The sequence below is a fragment of the Lampris incognitus genome, chromosome 1 (assembly GCF_029633865.1).
Source record: "Lampris incognitus isolate fLamInc1 chromosome 1, fLamInc1.hap2, whole genome shotgun sequence".
NCBI classification, from domain to species: Eukaryota; Metazoa; Chordata; class Actinopteri; order Lampriformes; family Lampridae; genus Lampris; species Lampris incognitus.
This window is the reverse complement of record NC_079211.1, coordinates 21366888-21382851: the sequence shown is the minus strand read 5'-3', so window position 1 is coordinate 21382851 and position 15964 is coordinate 21366888. Positions and strand designations below refer to the sequence as shown.

At 43.3% G+C, this 15964-nt stretch overlaps 1 protein-coding gene across 5 annotated transcripts in view; it reads right to left on the bottom strand.

Annotated features, from left to right (window-relative positions):
• The window catches only part of nlgn3a (neuroligin 3a), a 159440-nt gene that overhangs the window by 61220 nt on the left and 82256 nt on the right, over window positions 1–15964 (bottom strand). For all 5 annotated transcript variants that reach the window (XM_056273203.1, XM_056273211.1, XM_056273178.1 and 2 more), the window contains one exon: window positions 10500–10685. In XM_056273203.1, the coding sequence (XP_056129178.1) occupies window positions 10500–10685 (186 nt within the window). The remainder of the gene's footprint in view (window positions 1–10499; window positions 10686–15964) is intronic.

The following is a 15964-nucleotide window of genomic DNA, read 5'->3' as shown; positions in this document are numbered from 1 at the left end:
AGGTTATACAACCATGGACGGAGGAAGATGAAAAAAAAACATTGAAAATGAAAATGCACTGTGGAGAATGCATTAAGAGGGAATAGACAGCATGAAAAAAAATATGCAGAGATGGGTTGAGATAGCAGACAGATAATAGAGATGAGGTAAAGATGGGTGTATCGGGAGGAGGATATAAAAAAAGGGTAAAGCAGGAGAGGTGGCAGAAATTGGGCCAATCTTTGTGGAACAACAGGGAATAAAGGGAGGCAGAGAGAGAGAGAGAGAGAGAGAGAGAGAGAGAGAGAGAGAGAGGTGTTAGAGGCGGAGGAGGAGGGAGGTCAGTAGAGACGTGGAGGGCAGAAGAGAGGAGGAAGAGAGGAGCGAGATGAGCCCCAGTGCTCAGCTGTCAGTGCTTCCTCTGCAGGTGGGGCAGGAAGAGAGCCAAGTCCCTCTCTCCTGCTCACACAGACATCCATGCATCCCTCTATAATGGATGCTTTTCACTGCTGCCACGGAGAAAAGATAGAGGATGGAGAGAGAACGTTAGAGAGAGAGCATGGTTTTTAAGAAGAAAGAAACTTCTGAGGGAGAGGAAATGCAGAAAGTGATTCAGAGTTTAAGGGACTGAAATCATGACAAGGGTCGTGGGCAAACAGACAGAGACAGAGATCGCTGCAAAAACAGACCAATCAAGGGAGGAAACAGACAAGACAGTCTGGGAGCAATATGACGCTGCCATTGGCTTAATCTGAAGCCTAATAGCATTTACTGCACTCAGGGGCAGAGCAGTTTGTGCTCAAGAGCTGCAGTCATCGTATCCCCCATCCGCTACTGATGCTGTCTATTAGGATATGTATGAATGTGTCCTTGACACTGATTCATCAAGAATAATTCAAAGATAGCATCTACCTGAACTAATGACTCGCCAGCCTTTTCACTCGGGACTGCAGGTCATCAACAGATGACATATACTGTCGTTCAATCGTTTATCAGGCTCGATGAGATTTCGAAGGTAATCTCGGCGATTCGTCACCGGGTGTGTGTCTCGTTGTATTGTCGCTGAAAATACTGCTGAGACAGCTCGTGTGCAACCATGTCAGTCGAGATGACACATCTCATTCATATGTTTTTTTGTGCATTCGGAGATGAAGGTAGTATATTCAGCACTCTGGTCTGTTACCGTGGATGATGAAAGCGTAGTTTTCACCAGTACTCAATATTCCCTGCCCCCCTCTCTCTCTCTTTCTCTCTCTTTCTCTCTCTCTCTCTCTCTCTCTCTCTCTCTCTCTCTCTCTCTCTCTCTCTCTCTCTCTGATCTGTTGCTCTGTTCTTTTAAACCTGGTGCTCCATGCTTTATGGGCTCAACTGGCTGCTGCAAGCACAGACAGACTGATGGCTGAACTCTCTGAATGAACTGCCTTCACTGTCGTTGAGCCATTTGTCAATTCTTCATCCCTCCGCTCTCTTCTACCCTGGGAAAGGCGGAGCTAGCTACCTCTGACAGGCACCCCGGCTGGTCATTATTTTCTAAAATGTTACCTCCAACTGTCTATCCATTCTCCATGTCCCCCTCCCTCCCTCTCTCTCTCGCCCTGCAGGCTGTTCTCTCGCTCCATCCGAGTCCTCCTCTCCACTTCCTTTATGCTCAATGCAACACCGCGCAAAAAACCCCCCCCCCAAAAAAACAAAAACGAATGCTGCCTGAATTAAAGCATTTTCTATGTCTTTCAAGTTCAAAAGAAATAACTACCTTTTTAGTTGGCGAGCAAGCCCCTTTGTCTTGTAGAAACAAAACAATTCTGTGTTCTCTCCAAAGTCAAAGGCAATGCCATTCGAGGACTGGCTGAAAAGTGATATAAAAAGGCCACTTATTGTCACCGTAAAAAGAAAAAAGTACAAAGCAGAGTAGTCGGCGCAAATAAATACAAGCATTCTCACGTTGCAGGGATTGCATCCCCCTGGTTTAATTATCGCTCCTGTCAATCGGGGTGGAAGAATACGGCACCTGACAAGGCGCGTCCCCATTCTCTCATTTCTCATAGGTCGCTTTCACACCCTGAGATACTAAGACACCCTTCAGCAAACAGCCAAATCAAACCTTGAAATGGAGGCATTCTGTTGGCCCAAACACCAAGGCAACTTTACAGTGTCGAGTTTGTGAATGCTTTTGACACCTCAGAAATAGGTTCTATTCAGCTCAGAATTGTCCCGGGTTTTTTCTCAAGCACTCGCCATTTGCACAACAATGGCAGATGCGCCTTGTATGAATAACAACCGGAGGCTGCAGTTACGCCGCTATCTTTCCCTGCGACTCTTAAAGCACATCCCAGCTCTATCGAGAGCCTTTATTTGATGCCTCTACTCCACAGGCGATGGATGGTTGATACCTGGGCCAGACGCCTGAACTCATAGGAATGAAGTTAACAGTGAATGCAGATAGATACATACCACGGGATCAGTGAAAGCTCAGTGCAGTTATATTATAGAGGAGGCGTATGGAGACCCGAGGGCCATTCCATAAGGAGAACCTCCCCTGGGCCTCGTTGCAGAGAGGGAACCCACACATGTCATTTTCAAAGGTCAAAGCCAGATGTAACATTACAGTTAAGGCAGTGATGTAGTGCACTCCCAAACAGCCTTCATCTATATGGCCGGCCAGCCTTCTCCACGCTGCAGGACGGGGTAATTTTAAGAGGCATTTTTATTAGGGTTAGCTGATATGTCAATATCTGAAGAAAGGGTGATGCATGAGGAGGACACACACTCTCAAGGCTAAAGAATCCTTGCAGATATCAGCGGCAACAATATTCGTGCATGCACCTCGGCCTAAATGGACAACTACATACCCGCGTATGATAAGTGATTGACAGAGCAGAGGTGAGATACTCGTGGCATCTCTAGCTTTGAATTACATAGCGATGCTATCAGTGTGATTGACGGAGGCAGATTGATTCGCGACCCAGTAAACATTGCTGTCAGTCTTATTTTACCCTCTCTTCGTGTCAAGGAGTTAAATATATGCCCGTAACTGAGCAGCAGCTTTTTACATGGTGTCAGTGACTTGTGCATCAAAATCATCGGAGGTTCAGGGAGAGTATTGTCATGGAAGTCTGTCCCGTAATCCTTTCCCTGCTGTACATAAAGCTATGCCGACGAAAGAGAAAGGGGATGGTAGGCTTTGAATCGCAGCAAAATGTCACACACTATAAATAGGATTAGCGGAATTATTCATTGTTCCAAGCGGGGTACCTTTTATATTGAAAGTCTTAAAAAAAATTGTGAAAAGTCAGAATTGACAAAAGCAAAAAACAAAACAAAAAACACCATGCACTCATGCTAAAATGAGCATTATTGATACTAGCTGTACACGAGTGATAAAAAGAATGGATCTCGTGTCTGTTGTGTCTTTTTTCAAACTACACGTGAATCGGCATCGCCAGTGAAGAATGTGGATTATTGCTGTACATTAACATTGCCAAATTCTCCAGTGCGGGGTGTGAAGTGGTCTTAGAGTAGGGTATTAAAAGCTTATCCTTGATTAACCATGTTTTGGATCTGAAATAAAATGGGGAATGCAACAAACTGAAGACTTGGTCTGATTGGTTGGATTTTACTAATAAATGTGCACCCAGAGAGAGACAGAGAGAGAGAGAGAGAGAGAGAGAGAGAGAGGGAGAGAGAGAGCCACATCATGAATGTTGCAGCCCTGCTCACAAGTTCACTCTGCCCTTGAGAGATGAGCCACTCCCTTCTGTACATTAAGGCCAAAGTTTTGCTACGCACACGACAATTGGCCAAAAGGTAACATCACAATGTGACTATATATGAATTTTATCCTGATGCGATACCATGAAAGACGATAAACGATAATATTGAATTATTGTATGACAAGGGGTTGTCTGCACACTGTGTAAAGCTCCCAAAATAATGTTTAATAGAGCGATGTTTCAATCAACAGGTTGTCAAGCAAAAAAAACAAAAAACAGACTAGTCAATTGAAGCGTTGCACTATTTTTTTCTCCCTTTTTTCTCTCCAATTGTATGCGGCCAATTACCCCACTCTCCCGGGCCGTCCCTGTTGCTGTGCCACCTCTTCTGCTGATCCGGGGAGGGCTGCAGACTACCACATGCCTCCTCCGATACATGTGGAGTTGCCAGCCGCTTCTTTTCACCTGGCAGTGAGGAGTTTCGCCAGGGGGATGTAGTGCATCCCGCTATTCCCCCCAGTTCCCCCCCCCCCGAACAGGTGCCCCAACGAACCAGAGGAGGCACTAGTGCAGCGACAAAGACACATACCCATATCTGTCTTCCCACCCGCAGACACGGCCAATTGTGTCTGTAGGGACGCCTGACCAAGCTGGAGGTAATGCAGGGAGTCGAGCCGGCGATCCCCGTGTTGGTAGGGAATGAAATAGACCGCCACGCTACCCAGACGCCCTGAAACGTTGCACTATTAAACATTCTTTTGGGAGTCAAGTCAATTTGTATAACCCAATACCATGCACAGTGTTTGTGGAGAATACTTTCTGTTATATTTTAAGTTGTTTTTACGTGCTGCACCTGCAGGACATATGCACCCTCTAACTCTATCAACTTCTTGCTGAATTATTGCCTAGCATTGGTTAACTTCAGCCGAAAAATCCTATGCATTATAAATTACCTACAGTCGGATAAAGCTACCGATTGTGCATATTTGACCAAACTTTTAAATCACAAACAACAAATTGCGACCTGGCTGGGAGCACTTGGTGAAGCAGGACAGCATGGTCTCATCCCTCACACAGATGCCCGAGTTTCTCAGAAACCTGTGCAGTAAGGCTTGAGAACAGAAAAATTTGTCGCTGGTAGGGGACTATCGAATGCTAGCCTTTAAAAAAAGCTGTCAGTTAGATCACTCTTTGACTGGACCATAGATGTCTTGCCAGACCTTTCAATCTTCCAGTCTTTCTTATCATCTTATCCGTTATTCAATACACTGGAGTATCAACCTCACGACATTTTTCCAAAAACTTTCTTTGCTGTCCAAAACATAGTTCCTTCAACATTGCTGTTATCTATCCATGGTAGAAGGGATGCCAGTGTTTTTGCTCCGTTGCCCTGCATTGCAAAGTTGTGGTGCTCATTGCCTCTCTGTAATATAACCCAAGCATTTAGCATGCACATTTATGGCCCTCAATAACCCAGAAGTCTTAATAAAAATGAAAGCTGACATGGGCATGAGGGATTCTCCACACTGGCTGTCTTTAATGTCCAAGACGTTCCATTAAAAGGGGAGCACTTCCTCAGAAGCTGAGCTTTTAGCCTGATTACTTACAGGAAGAGGAAAAAAAAAAGAAAAAAGAAACCAAACGACCTTCACCGGCTCTACCACTAGCCCTTCCCCCACGTGTGCACTCATGCAGACATGCCACGCATGCACATACACAGACAGCTGGGATACACATATGAATCTAGGTGCATCTTTAGACACAAAAAATGTTAACTGCACACTCCCGAGCCACACAGATATATCCTCAATCTGATATGATGTAAACATGAACACAATATACAGACCACGCACGAGTCTAAGTCGCCTGTTACTTTGTATTCTGTCAAAGTGCAGGGACCGTCTCTCATTTTACATCATAATCATTATTAGGAGAGGGGGGGAGAAAAAAAGCCAGATCTGCATGTTCAATTAGCGCCTGGGTGATGCCAGAGAGATAGTAATGCGTGAGATTGGCTAATGTCCTTGATTCCGAACTTCTTTATCCATTTTCCCGTTTGAAGCCAAAGAAAGCGTAGATGGGGAAAGAGATCTCCCTCTGTTGAGTTCCATTTAATAGGCTGGTCAAAAACACTCTCCTGCCGAGAGAGACCATGCTTTTAATGACCATTCTGCTTCTGAAGTCTCAGATGTGCTTCTAGATTACTTGCCACCAAGCACACAAAGCAGCCATCTTAATAGCACTACATCACACATGCTGCTACTTTAGGATGGATACTCAGGGAGAGAGAGAGAGAGTCCCTTGTATGCTTTTACCCTGTCTGTGAAGGCAGGGATGCACAAGGGTGCAGTGAGGGTAAGATGGAGGACATGGCAGGGAAAAGGGTGTGAAATCCACCCCTCACAAGAGGACCTCCAGGCCAGCCTTGGTGGCCTGAAGGGGGAGGGTTGCTGATGGATGTACTGTGTGACTGGGGCCTTCGGCATACCCACATGGAGATGCCACCAAGGCCAGGCCAGAGGAGCAGGTAATCAGAGAGAAAGGCCGGAGGGCTGTGATGCTATAGGAGGATCCTGCTTATTAAATAGGCTTCAGGAGGAGCACAGAGCATCTGAAGTAAGTTGTCACACCACCACCAAACAGGCATAAGAGGAGCTTCCATAAGATGGAAAGTCTCACTGCAAGCAATGATGACAGTGTACAGTGTGAGTGGGAATACTGTCATTAAATACACAGGCACACCAGGGAGCACTACACCAGAATGTCAATGCTGATTTCCCTTTCTTTACCTGAGCCTCGTTAGCCCGCATCTGAGTAGCAGGTGAAAGGAAACGTGCGCGTGTGTGTGTGTGTGTGTGTGTGTGTGTGTGTGTGTGTGTGTGTGTGTGTGTGTGTGTGTTTGCTGTTTGTATGCATGTGTGTGTTTGTGCACATGTATCATATCTGATTCCGCTCAACACAATCGAAAGCCCCTCACTCAATGTGACACCATTATCTCTACTTCGGGGGACTGCATACGAGTAACAGATTTGCATTTTTATTCTCAGGCATTTTGGAAAGAAAGTCCAACTTTGAGGTGAGGGAGGAACAATGCTAGATTGTTTGCAATCTTGTTTCCTGACTTCATTTCCATTCAGAGTGCAAAGAATAAAACTCAATAAAGGGCCTTTCCCTGGGTGCAACAGTTGCTTACATGGATAGGAAAATCACTACTCAAATCTATTATTACACACAGCCTGAAACCAGGTGTGATCATGCCGCAGTCTATGATTCACTTGATTATAGATATTTAGTTCAGAACTACCTCTCTTTGGGCTCAGACATTTTGATTTCTGTCTTGTTTATTGCATTGTCTGGGCACCAGGAACACAACACCAGCTTTTATTTCCTTGATAAAGACTAGGAGAAGAGGAGTGGGAAGGATCGAGCAGTAGTAATTTATTTCGCTCCTCATTAATAACAAAAATTTTAGCAATTTTCCAAAATTAATGCAAATAGAAATAATTAACAATAAGGAAAACAAAAAATATTACCCGAAAAGGTGTATGCTGAAGTTTTAGTTTATTATACCTACCTATCACTGCTAGGTTTAGGCTATCAAAAACACAACAAACAACCGACAGATTAGTTTTGGTTTTTGTATGTTTCCCCATACCTCCACACAGCAGGTAATGTATGGAACTATGAGAGAACAATACAATATAAGTAGTGAATTCTGATTCAAGATATCTTTAGTTTTATATAACATTGCAATGGTTTTAGGCATTTTTGTCTTAACATTATTTGTGTGTTGTTTCCAACAAAATTTATGATCAATTATCATGCCCTGAAATGTATTTTCTTACACTCTCTTTATTTCAACATCATTGATCATAATTTTTACTTGATTATTGATTTGCCAAATACCAAAAAATGTAAACTTTGTTTTGCTTAAATTCAACGATCAAACCATTTCTTTAAGACTTTCCATTCCCTTTCCACTGTGTTCGGAAGCCATTCCAACCTTTTCCCGGAGCAATATAAATTTAGTTTAGGGCCTAGCACGGAATCTTGTGGAACCCCACAAGTAACCTTCAATAATCAGATTCGACATTATTTATTTGTACATATTGAAATCTGTTATCAAGGTAACTTCTTAGCCATTTGTATGCTATCCCTCTAATACCATATCTCTCCAGTTTTTTTATTAATAAACCGTGATCAATAGAATCGAATGTTCTTTTCTTCTTTTTTTTTTAAGTCTACAAACACCCCCACAGTATATTCCTTGTTGTCCACTGCAGTAGATATCGCTTCTACCAGTTCCATCACTGGACCTATTTGCTCTAAAGCCATACTGATGGTCACTCGGTAAATTGTGCTTTTCTATGAAATTATTGAACCGTTGCACAAATAGTTTGTCTAAAATTTTTGAGAACTTCGAAAGCAGAGAAATTGGTCTATAACTGGAGAATAGATGTCTGTCTCCACTTTTATAAATAAGAATGACTTTTTTTCATTATTTTTTTTAATTTGATATACTTTATTAATCCCCATGGGGAAATTATGCTGTGCATTTAACATTATGTTTGGAAATATACCTTTTTGGAAGGCTCGATTGCAGATACGTATGTGTCAATGGTTTCACTATCCATTCTATAATATTTTTTACTAATGGCATATCAATTTCAGTCCAATCAGTGGACATTTTATTCTTGATTTTTTTTGACAACATCAATTATTTCCTTTTCATCAATACCCCTAATTAAGTTTCCTTTATTAATCCCCTTGGGAAAATTCAGTTACTGCAAATTAACCCATCCTAGCTGTAATCTGTGTAGCTAGGAGCAGTGGGCTGCTGCCTTCATGCTGCACCCGGGGACCAACTCCAGTTCTTTTCCCATAGCCTTGGTCAGGGGCACAGACAGGAGTATAAACCCTAACATGCATGTTTCTTTTTATGGTGGGGGAAACCGGAGCACCCAGAGAAAACCCACCGTAGACACGGGGAGAACATGCAAACTGGGATGATGCCCCAAGGTTGGACAACCCTGGGGTTCAAACCCAGGATCTTCTTGCTGTGAGGTGACAGTGCTAACCACTGGGCCACCGTGCCACCTTATAAAGTTGGAGTAGTTTTTATGAACAATATCTTCATCTACAGAGGAGGATGCAAAGGCAGGTGATATTCTATCACTTGCTTTTCCTGTCACATCCTGCAGCCCACTTTACTCTTTAAGTTCATCTCATTGCAAAAAATCTGTGCTCTTAAGAGAGACTATGAAATTTGACTGACAGTGGTAACATTGGCGGCAAGAGTCCTAGCAAGATGGAAGATCTCCTGTTTCAATTTCCTAGGACACCACGAGTTTTACTGCCTTTTTTTCTGTCCCATCAGTGGGGCATACATTTCCATTCAGGGAAAAAACAGCCCCGGTAATATCCAATTTACTGGAAGGCAGAAGAGATGGTTTCACTGGCAGTATAATAACATGCTACATGAAGCGTAGCATTATGGAGTATGAATAAAAAAGGCATTTATGGTAAAAATTTAATCCAAAAGCAGTCATCATTCATCTGAGGAAATCAAAGCAATTAGTAACACTTTAATGCAAATTGGAGAATGCAAAACACATTGAAAATCCCTGGCACTGTAATGGGAATCAAGGCAGAGGGAGCGCAAATGACCTGTTTCAAATGCATGGTGGTCTCCTTATCAAAAACCCAAGAACAAGGATCCTACTCCGCCTAGAGACAAGCAAAGAAATAGAAAGGTGGGTGGGGGCAATTATGCTAGTTAATAGTTTACTGACTACAGTATTACCTAAAACCAAGCCTCTATCTAATGCAAGAATGGTTTCCTTAATGCAATTCCAGCCCTGCCACCTGATGTGTGTCCGAGACAACATGTTTGTGGCTTGTTAACATGATCAGAAGAATCACTCGCAGAGAAGTGCAAGCTCTCATTTGGAACATTACTGCAACATAAACACCGGGGGAAACAATGTGCAAACACCAGCAGGGCCTCCATATGCTGATACCTGATATCCTGTCATGTGGACAACATCGCTATCAGATAGGCAGATGTGCAAACAACCAACCCACATTTTAAAAGATGGATGAGTAGATGACTAACAAAAAAATGTAGATATATTATGATACGGTGTCCATTCCGCTCTGTGAATTGCAAGATGAAAACCCACCATGACAGGCTCACCCAATTGGGTAGAAGAACAGCTTCCTAGGGCTACCCAGGAAGAGCAGGGCTCCATCTTAATACGACGATGCATTAGAGGATCATGGCCATGAGGGATGTACATTGCATGTCCAGGTTAAGCACACATGGCGTATTTAGTATTAAGGACACAGGTATCATGAGCAGTAAATTATCATGGAGTAACAGTACGGTCGCTGGCAGATAAACAACGTTCCTCATGACAGGAGATGTTCCATTAAGCATGACAGTAGCGGCCACTAAAATACTCCCCTGGTACACCATGTCCCCTTTATCTTTCTTACAACTAATACACACCTACATGTAGCCTTGGAAAACTTGATGTGTAGTGAATACATGCAGACCATGTTGCAATAAACCGCATGAAGTTTTAGAGCTGCCACTGAATTTAAATGATTTTTTGTGTGTGTGTGTGTGTGTGTGTGTGTGAACAAACATCTAAATCAATGAAACACAAACATCTGTTTCATAAAATCACCTCATACTATACTCTAGAATAACTAATTTAATAATTTACTCTCTGCATCATGCATTGCTCATACCAAGTATCCCACACAGCAGTAGGTATCAGTCTCGGGATTGTATCATCCCCTTACCTTCAGAGTGATGGGAGAGGGTAAGCAGGCTGACGCAGGAAGCCCCGATGCCAGAACCAAACACAGTGATGCGGTTGGAATCGCCACCGAAGAAGCCAATGTTTTCACTGATCCACCTTAAAGCCTGGATTTGGTCCAGCAGCCCATAGTTACCTTTAGCAGCCTGGTCTCCGGTACTCAGGAAGCCTATAGTACATGCACACAGACATATAGACACACATACACACAGAGATTAGCAAAAAGGCTTCTAGAGTGTCAATCAAATGTTATTATGATGTACAAGTTTACAAAAACGGTACTATGTTGATGTGTAAGATACTGTGTGCTTGATCAAATGCAAAAACAAATGCTCCCGCTAATCTACATGTTTCGAGTACAGGAGGGAGCTAAAATGCAAGCTGTGACAATCCTTTAGTTTTTCCATATGTAACACAAAATGTTACCTGTGGTGACTAGCCCAACCCCATTTCCAACTGCCGAGTCATCAAGCCATGGGACAGAAGCAGGGAAATCCTGACTTATTGGAGGACATGGCTATTGGTAAAATAGAGTGTGCATGTGACCACATGTCATCTGCACCTTATTGGAAATCAGTGACAAGTCTCCCTAGGTGATCACCCATCATCAGGTATATTGAACCGCTCTGATGACAATCATGTGTATCTCTGAAAACCCCATAGATGGAAACAGAGTGCAGCAATAATAAGAAACACAGAAACATTTTAAGGTTAGGGTAAAAAAAAAAATCCTTGTGAATTGTAAAATACACCTTTATTCTATGAATGTTGATATTCTAGCATGATACTGCTCAATGCTATTCTTCTATCTCTCACATACTCTATATTGTCTCAAGCTCAAAATGTTTGTGCCAGGTACTATCCATTTCCATTTGTCTGTGTAATGTGGTACATGATGTCAGAGTTGGACAGTGAGGCCTCTCTTGGGGACATCAGAGCTCATGTTAATACACCAGCCCCTCCTGACTGCTCTCTAAGGCCCAGGCCATGCTGAATGATGGGTAATCACGAGTTGCAGAAGAAGATCAAAGTCAAGCAATCCCCAGAAAGTCCCCACGGTGGACTCAGTATCCATCAAACTCCTCAACGTGGACACAATGTGACAGCTAGAAGGCATGTGGAATTCAAGACCCTATTTCTTTAGTAAGGACATCAACAACCATTTCAGAAGTGCTAAATTTTGTTAGAGGTGCATGCTGCTGGCCACCGCTGGCAGTCTGCTTAGAAGCGAAATGGTCCCTCAACGTCTTAGCATTGTTTCCCACATCTATTTCATGGTCTATGCCTCCATATAATGATGAACACTGTTTTTAACTCCTGGGAGAGGGAGTGCAGGATTGTTTTCATAACTGCAATGCAAGCCAGAAACATGCTTTATTCAGTGTGCTTTTTGATTAAGGTCACCATGGTGATTCTCAGCTTAGATAAACCTTGATTAGAAAGTAGATGCTCCCGGGCTTGCTTGCTGCTCATATAGAATAATGTTGGCAAACAGTGCACACATGTCTGTGGATCTGTGTTTGTTTGTTAGCGCACTGTATGTGTGAGCCACAGAGTACAGAGGCCGTAGCCTTCTGCACACCCCTGACATGCAGCACCCGCCTTCCCCTGACTCCCTGTTGGCAGCCACACAGAGGGTGGGCAGGGGAAAGGCCAGGCCAGATCCTCGATAGGGGGAGAGGCAGTGGCACAGGAAGCAAAGCAGGAGACAAATGAATCAACAGATGGCCTCCTTCAGATGCATCCCTGAGGATGACAGAGCAGCAGGGCTCATGCAGAGAGAGAGCGAGAGAAAGTCCCCAGTCCAGGCCCACCCCCCTCTTGCCAGCCCCATACAACACATATGCACAGGCTGTGAGCAGAGCAAGCCCCAACCCTACTCTTGGCAGAGCCCCACCCTGTGACCTGAGCATGTACCAGATGCTCAGCAATCTCTACGCAATGATGGTTGAGGCATAAAACCACTGGAATAACAATACCATAAGCCGTGGAATACAAATCTTTCACTATTTCATCCTGGAATAAACGAGGCCTGAGGTCGACTGCCTTTGGTAGAGCAGAGACCCGGACTTCACCAAAGAAATTGTAAACACAGATATTATTGTCCTACAGGAGACGAGGTACAGAGGTGGTGGTCCCACTTACTGCCCTGTAAACTACAGAGAAGTGGTAGTACCATCCACTAAGATAACAGGGATCAAACAGGGAAGAGACTTAGGAGGTAAGTTAATATGATGCAAATCAGAATTAACCCCCTCCATTAAACTAATCAAAACAGGAGATTTTTACATCTGGCTAGACATTAATAAGGACTTTATCTCCACCGAGAAGAACATCCTCCTGTGTGCTACCTACATCCTCCCAATGGAATCTCCATATTTTAAGGGCAATATGTCCCTCCATCCTAGAGGAGGAGATTAACCATTTCTAGTCCCATGGCCACATTGTAGTAGTCTGTGGGGACCTCATTGTCAGGATAGGAAGAGAACCTGACTCTCTCAGCACACAGGGTGACAAACACCTACCAGGAGGTGGAAACATCCCCTCCCAAATATACCCCCCCCCCGACACAGCTACGACAAAGCAACAAACACGGGTCACAACTCTTACAACTCTTATCGTTCACTGGGCCTGTACATAGTCAATGGCAGGCTTCGAGGAGGCTCCTTCCATAGGTGCACCTACAGCTCATCTATGAGTAAGAGTAGATTACTTCATCACCGACCTCAGCCCGGTGTGTCTCAGAGCATTCAGTCAGCCCACTAAAACCCCTGTCAGACCACAGCAATACCACAGTCTACCGGAACACATCAACATCCAATCATAAAGTATCAAAGCCAACCAAACAAATGCTCAGAGAAAGTTGAGTCAGTTCATCTGGACACAACGTTTACTGACAGATACCTTTCATCACTCGTCTACATGACTTCATCAGTCTAAACTGACTCCAGGTATCTAGACTGAAGAGGTCACTTAAATGAGCGATGAAAGATTTCTGTCAATAAACATTGTGTCCAGATGAACTGATTCAACTTTCTTTGATTTTCTTACCGGGATTATTGAGCATGCATAGAGCCAAACAACATGCTATTAAAAAAAAAAAGGCTACAAATGGAAGGAAAGTAATGCAGAAACCTACCAAAACGCCATTAGGCAACAACAAGTACAATCACTTTTAAAGCAGTTTCTGGAAAAAAAAAACTTTTCAATGCAATAGTGAAGGCATAAACAGGGTCGTAGAAAGCCTTAATAATATATTTGACCTTTCAGCCTCTTTATCAAGCCTAAAGACCTCAAATAGAAATGCCAAAAAAACTCTTATAATTTGACAATGAATGTAAAAACCTCAGGAACCTATCAAACCAAGAGCATAGAGACCCAGAGAACCTGAACTTACATCTTCACTATGGTAAAACATTAAAACAGTATAAAAATACTGAGGAGGAAAAAAGATAAAGGGACCAACATGTTAGAAATCAGCAACATGCTGTTGAGGAATCCATAAAAACAAACCACTTTTGGGAACTCACAATAATTTGCATATGAAACCGATCATTGGTCTCGGTCGTTATGCCACTGTGTTGTTTATAAGGGTGGGGATACCTGCAGCCAGTTGAGACTGAAGGAGGTCACTTAGATGAGTGATGAAAAATTTCTCCCTCAATAACTGTTGTGTCCAAATGAACTGATTCAACCTTCTTTCTTTGATTCACTTCTGGGAAATCTGGAGAACTCTAAACAAACAACAACACGAGGATCTACCCATCTAAAATGGAGATGCGTGGGTAAATCATGTTTCCAATCGCTTTGGTCCAATAGAGAAGAATAAACAGTAAAAACACAAACGAGATAAACTACATAGTTTAGTCAACCATAAAAGACTATCAGAACCCATTAGACTCCCCAGTTACATTAAACGAGCCACAGGACAAAATAAAATCACTCGAAACCAGGCGTCCAAGTAGTGTGGCAATCTATTCCATTGCCTACCAGCACGGGGATTGCTGGTTCAAATCCCCGTGTTACCTCCGGCTTGGTCGGGCGTTCCTACAGACACAATTGGTCGTGTCTGCGGGTGGGAAGCCGGATGTGGGTATGTGTCCTGGTCGCTGCACTAGCGTCTCTTTCGGGGTGCCTGTACGGGGGGAGGGGGAACTGGGGGGGGGCAGCATGATTCTCCCACACGCTACGTCCTCCTGGTGAAACTCCTCACTGTCAGGTGAAAAGAAGCGGTTGGCGACTCCACAAGTATTTGAGGAGGCATGTGGTAGTCTGCAGCCCTCCCCGGATCGGCAGAGGGGGTGGACTAGCGACCAGGATGGCTCAGAAGGATGGAGTAATTGGACGGATACAATTGGGGAGAAAAAAAATCCAAAAAAAACCCCCAAAACAAAACAAAATATAATCACTCAAAACTAAGAAGGTCTGGTGTTGACGGCATATTAAATGAAAAGATAATATTCACATACCCCAAATTCCAGTTGGCTATACTACAACTTTTAACATCATCCTTGGCTCCGGGATCTCCCCCAATATTTGGAACCAAGGACTGATAATGCCGCTTCACAAAAGTGGGGATACATTTGACCTCAATAACTACTATGGGATCTGTGTCAACAGCAACCTCGGGAAAACCCTCTGTATGATCATCAACCACAGAGTTCTACATTTCCCTACTGAAAATAATGTCCTGAACAAATCCTAAATTGGTTTTCCACCAAATTATCATACAACAGACCATATCTTCACCCTCAGCACCCTAATTGACAACCAAATAAACAACAAATAACGCAAAATTTTCTCCTGATTTGTTAATTAAAAAAAAAAACCTTCGATTCAATGTGGAACGAGGGTCTGCTGTACAAACTGCTGGAAAGTGGTGTTGGGGGAAATATGACATCATAAACTCAATGTACACAAAAAACAAATGTGTTGTCAAAATAGGCAGAAAACACACACAAGGGCTATATTTTAATGATGTAAGCGCATGATCTAAATAGCATGGTGCGAGCACATTAGGGGGTATCCAAATCTACTTTTGCTAGTTTGAAGGTGGATAATCTGAGTGCAAAGTAAGGCACATGGTTCAGAGGGGTTGTGCTTAGTCTCTTAATTAATCATAGGTGTGTTTTGGGCGTAACATTAAATAAACCAATCAGAGTGTCATCTCCATTTCCCTTTAAAAGCCAGATGTGCTTGCACACCTTGGTGGATTGCTATTATAATGGTGGATTTGCCAAGTAGTAGGAAAGTTGTGCACCTGCCTATGTAGATACATATGGTACATATTGCTAACATCTATAATAATGCACCCTTAAAATAACAGTAAACAAACTGACTCGTTGACTTAAAACTAGGTTTTTGTTGGTCAGTCGTGCAATCGCTTTCTGCTGCCTCCAGACAGCAGTGCACCAACAATGCGCCTGACCACACCTCATTTTAAGACCA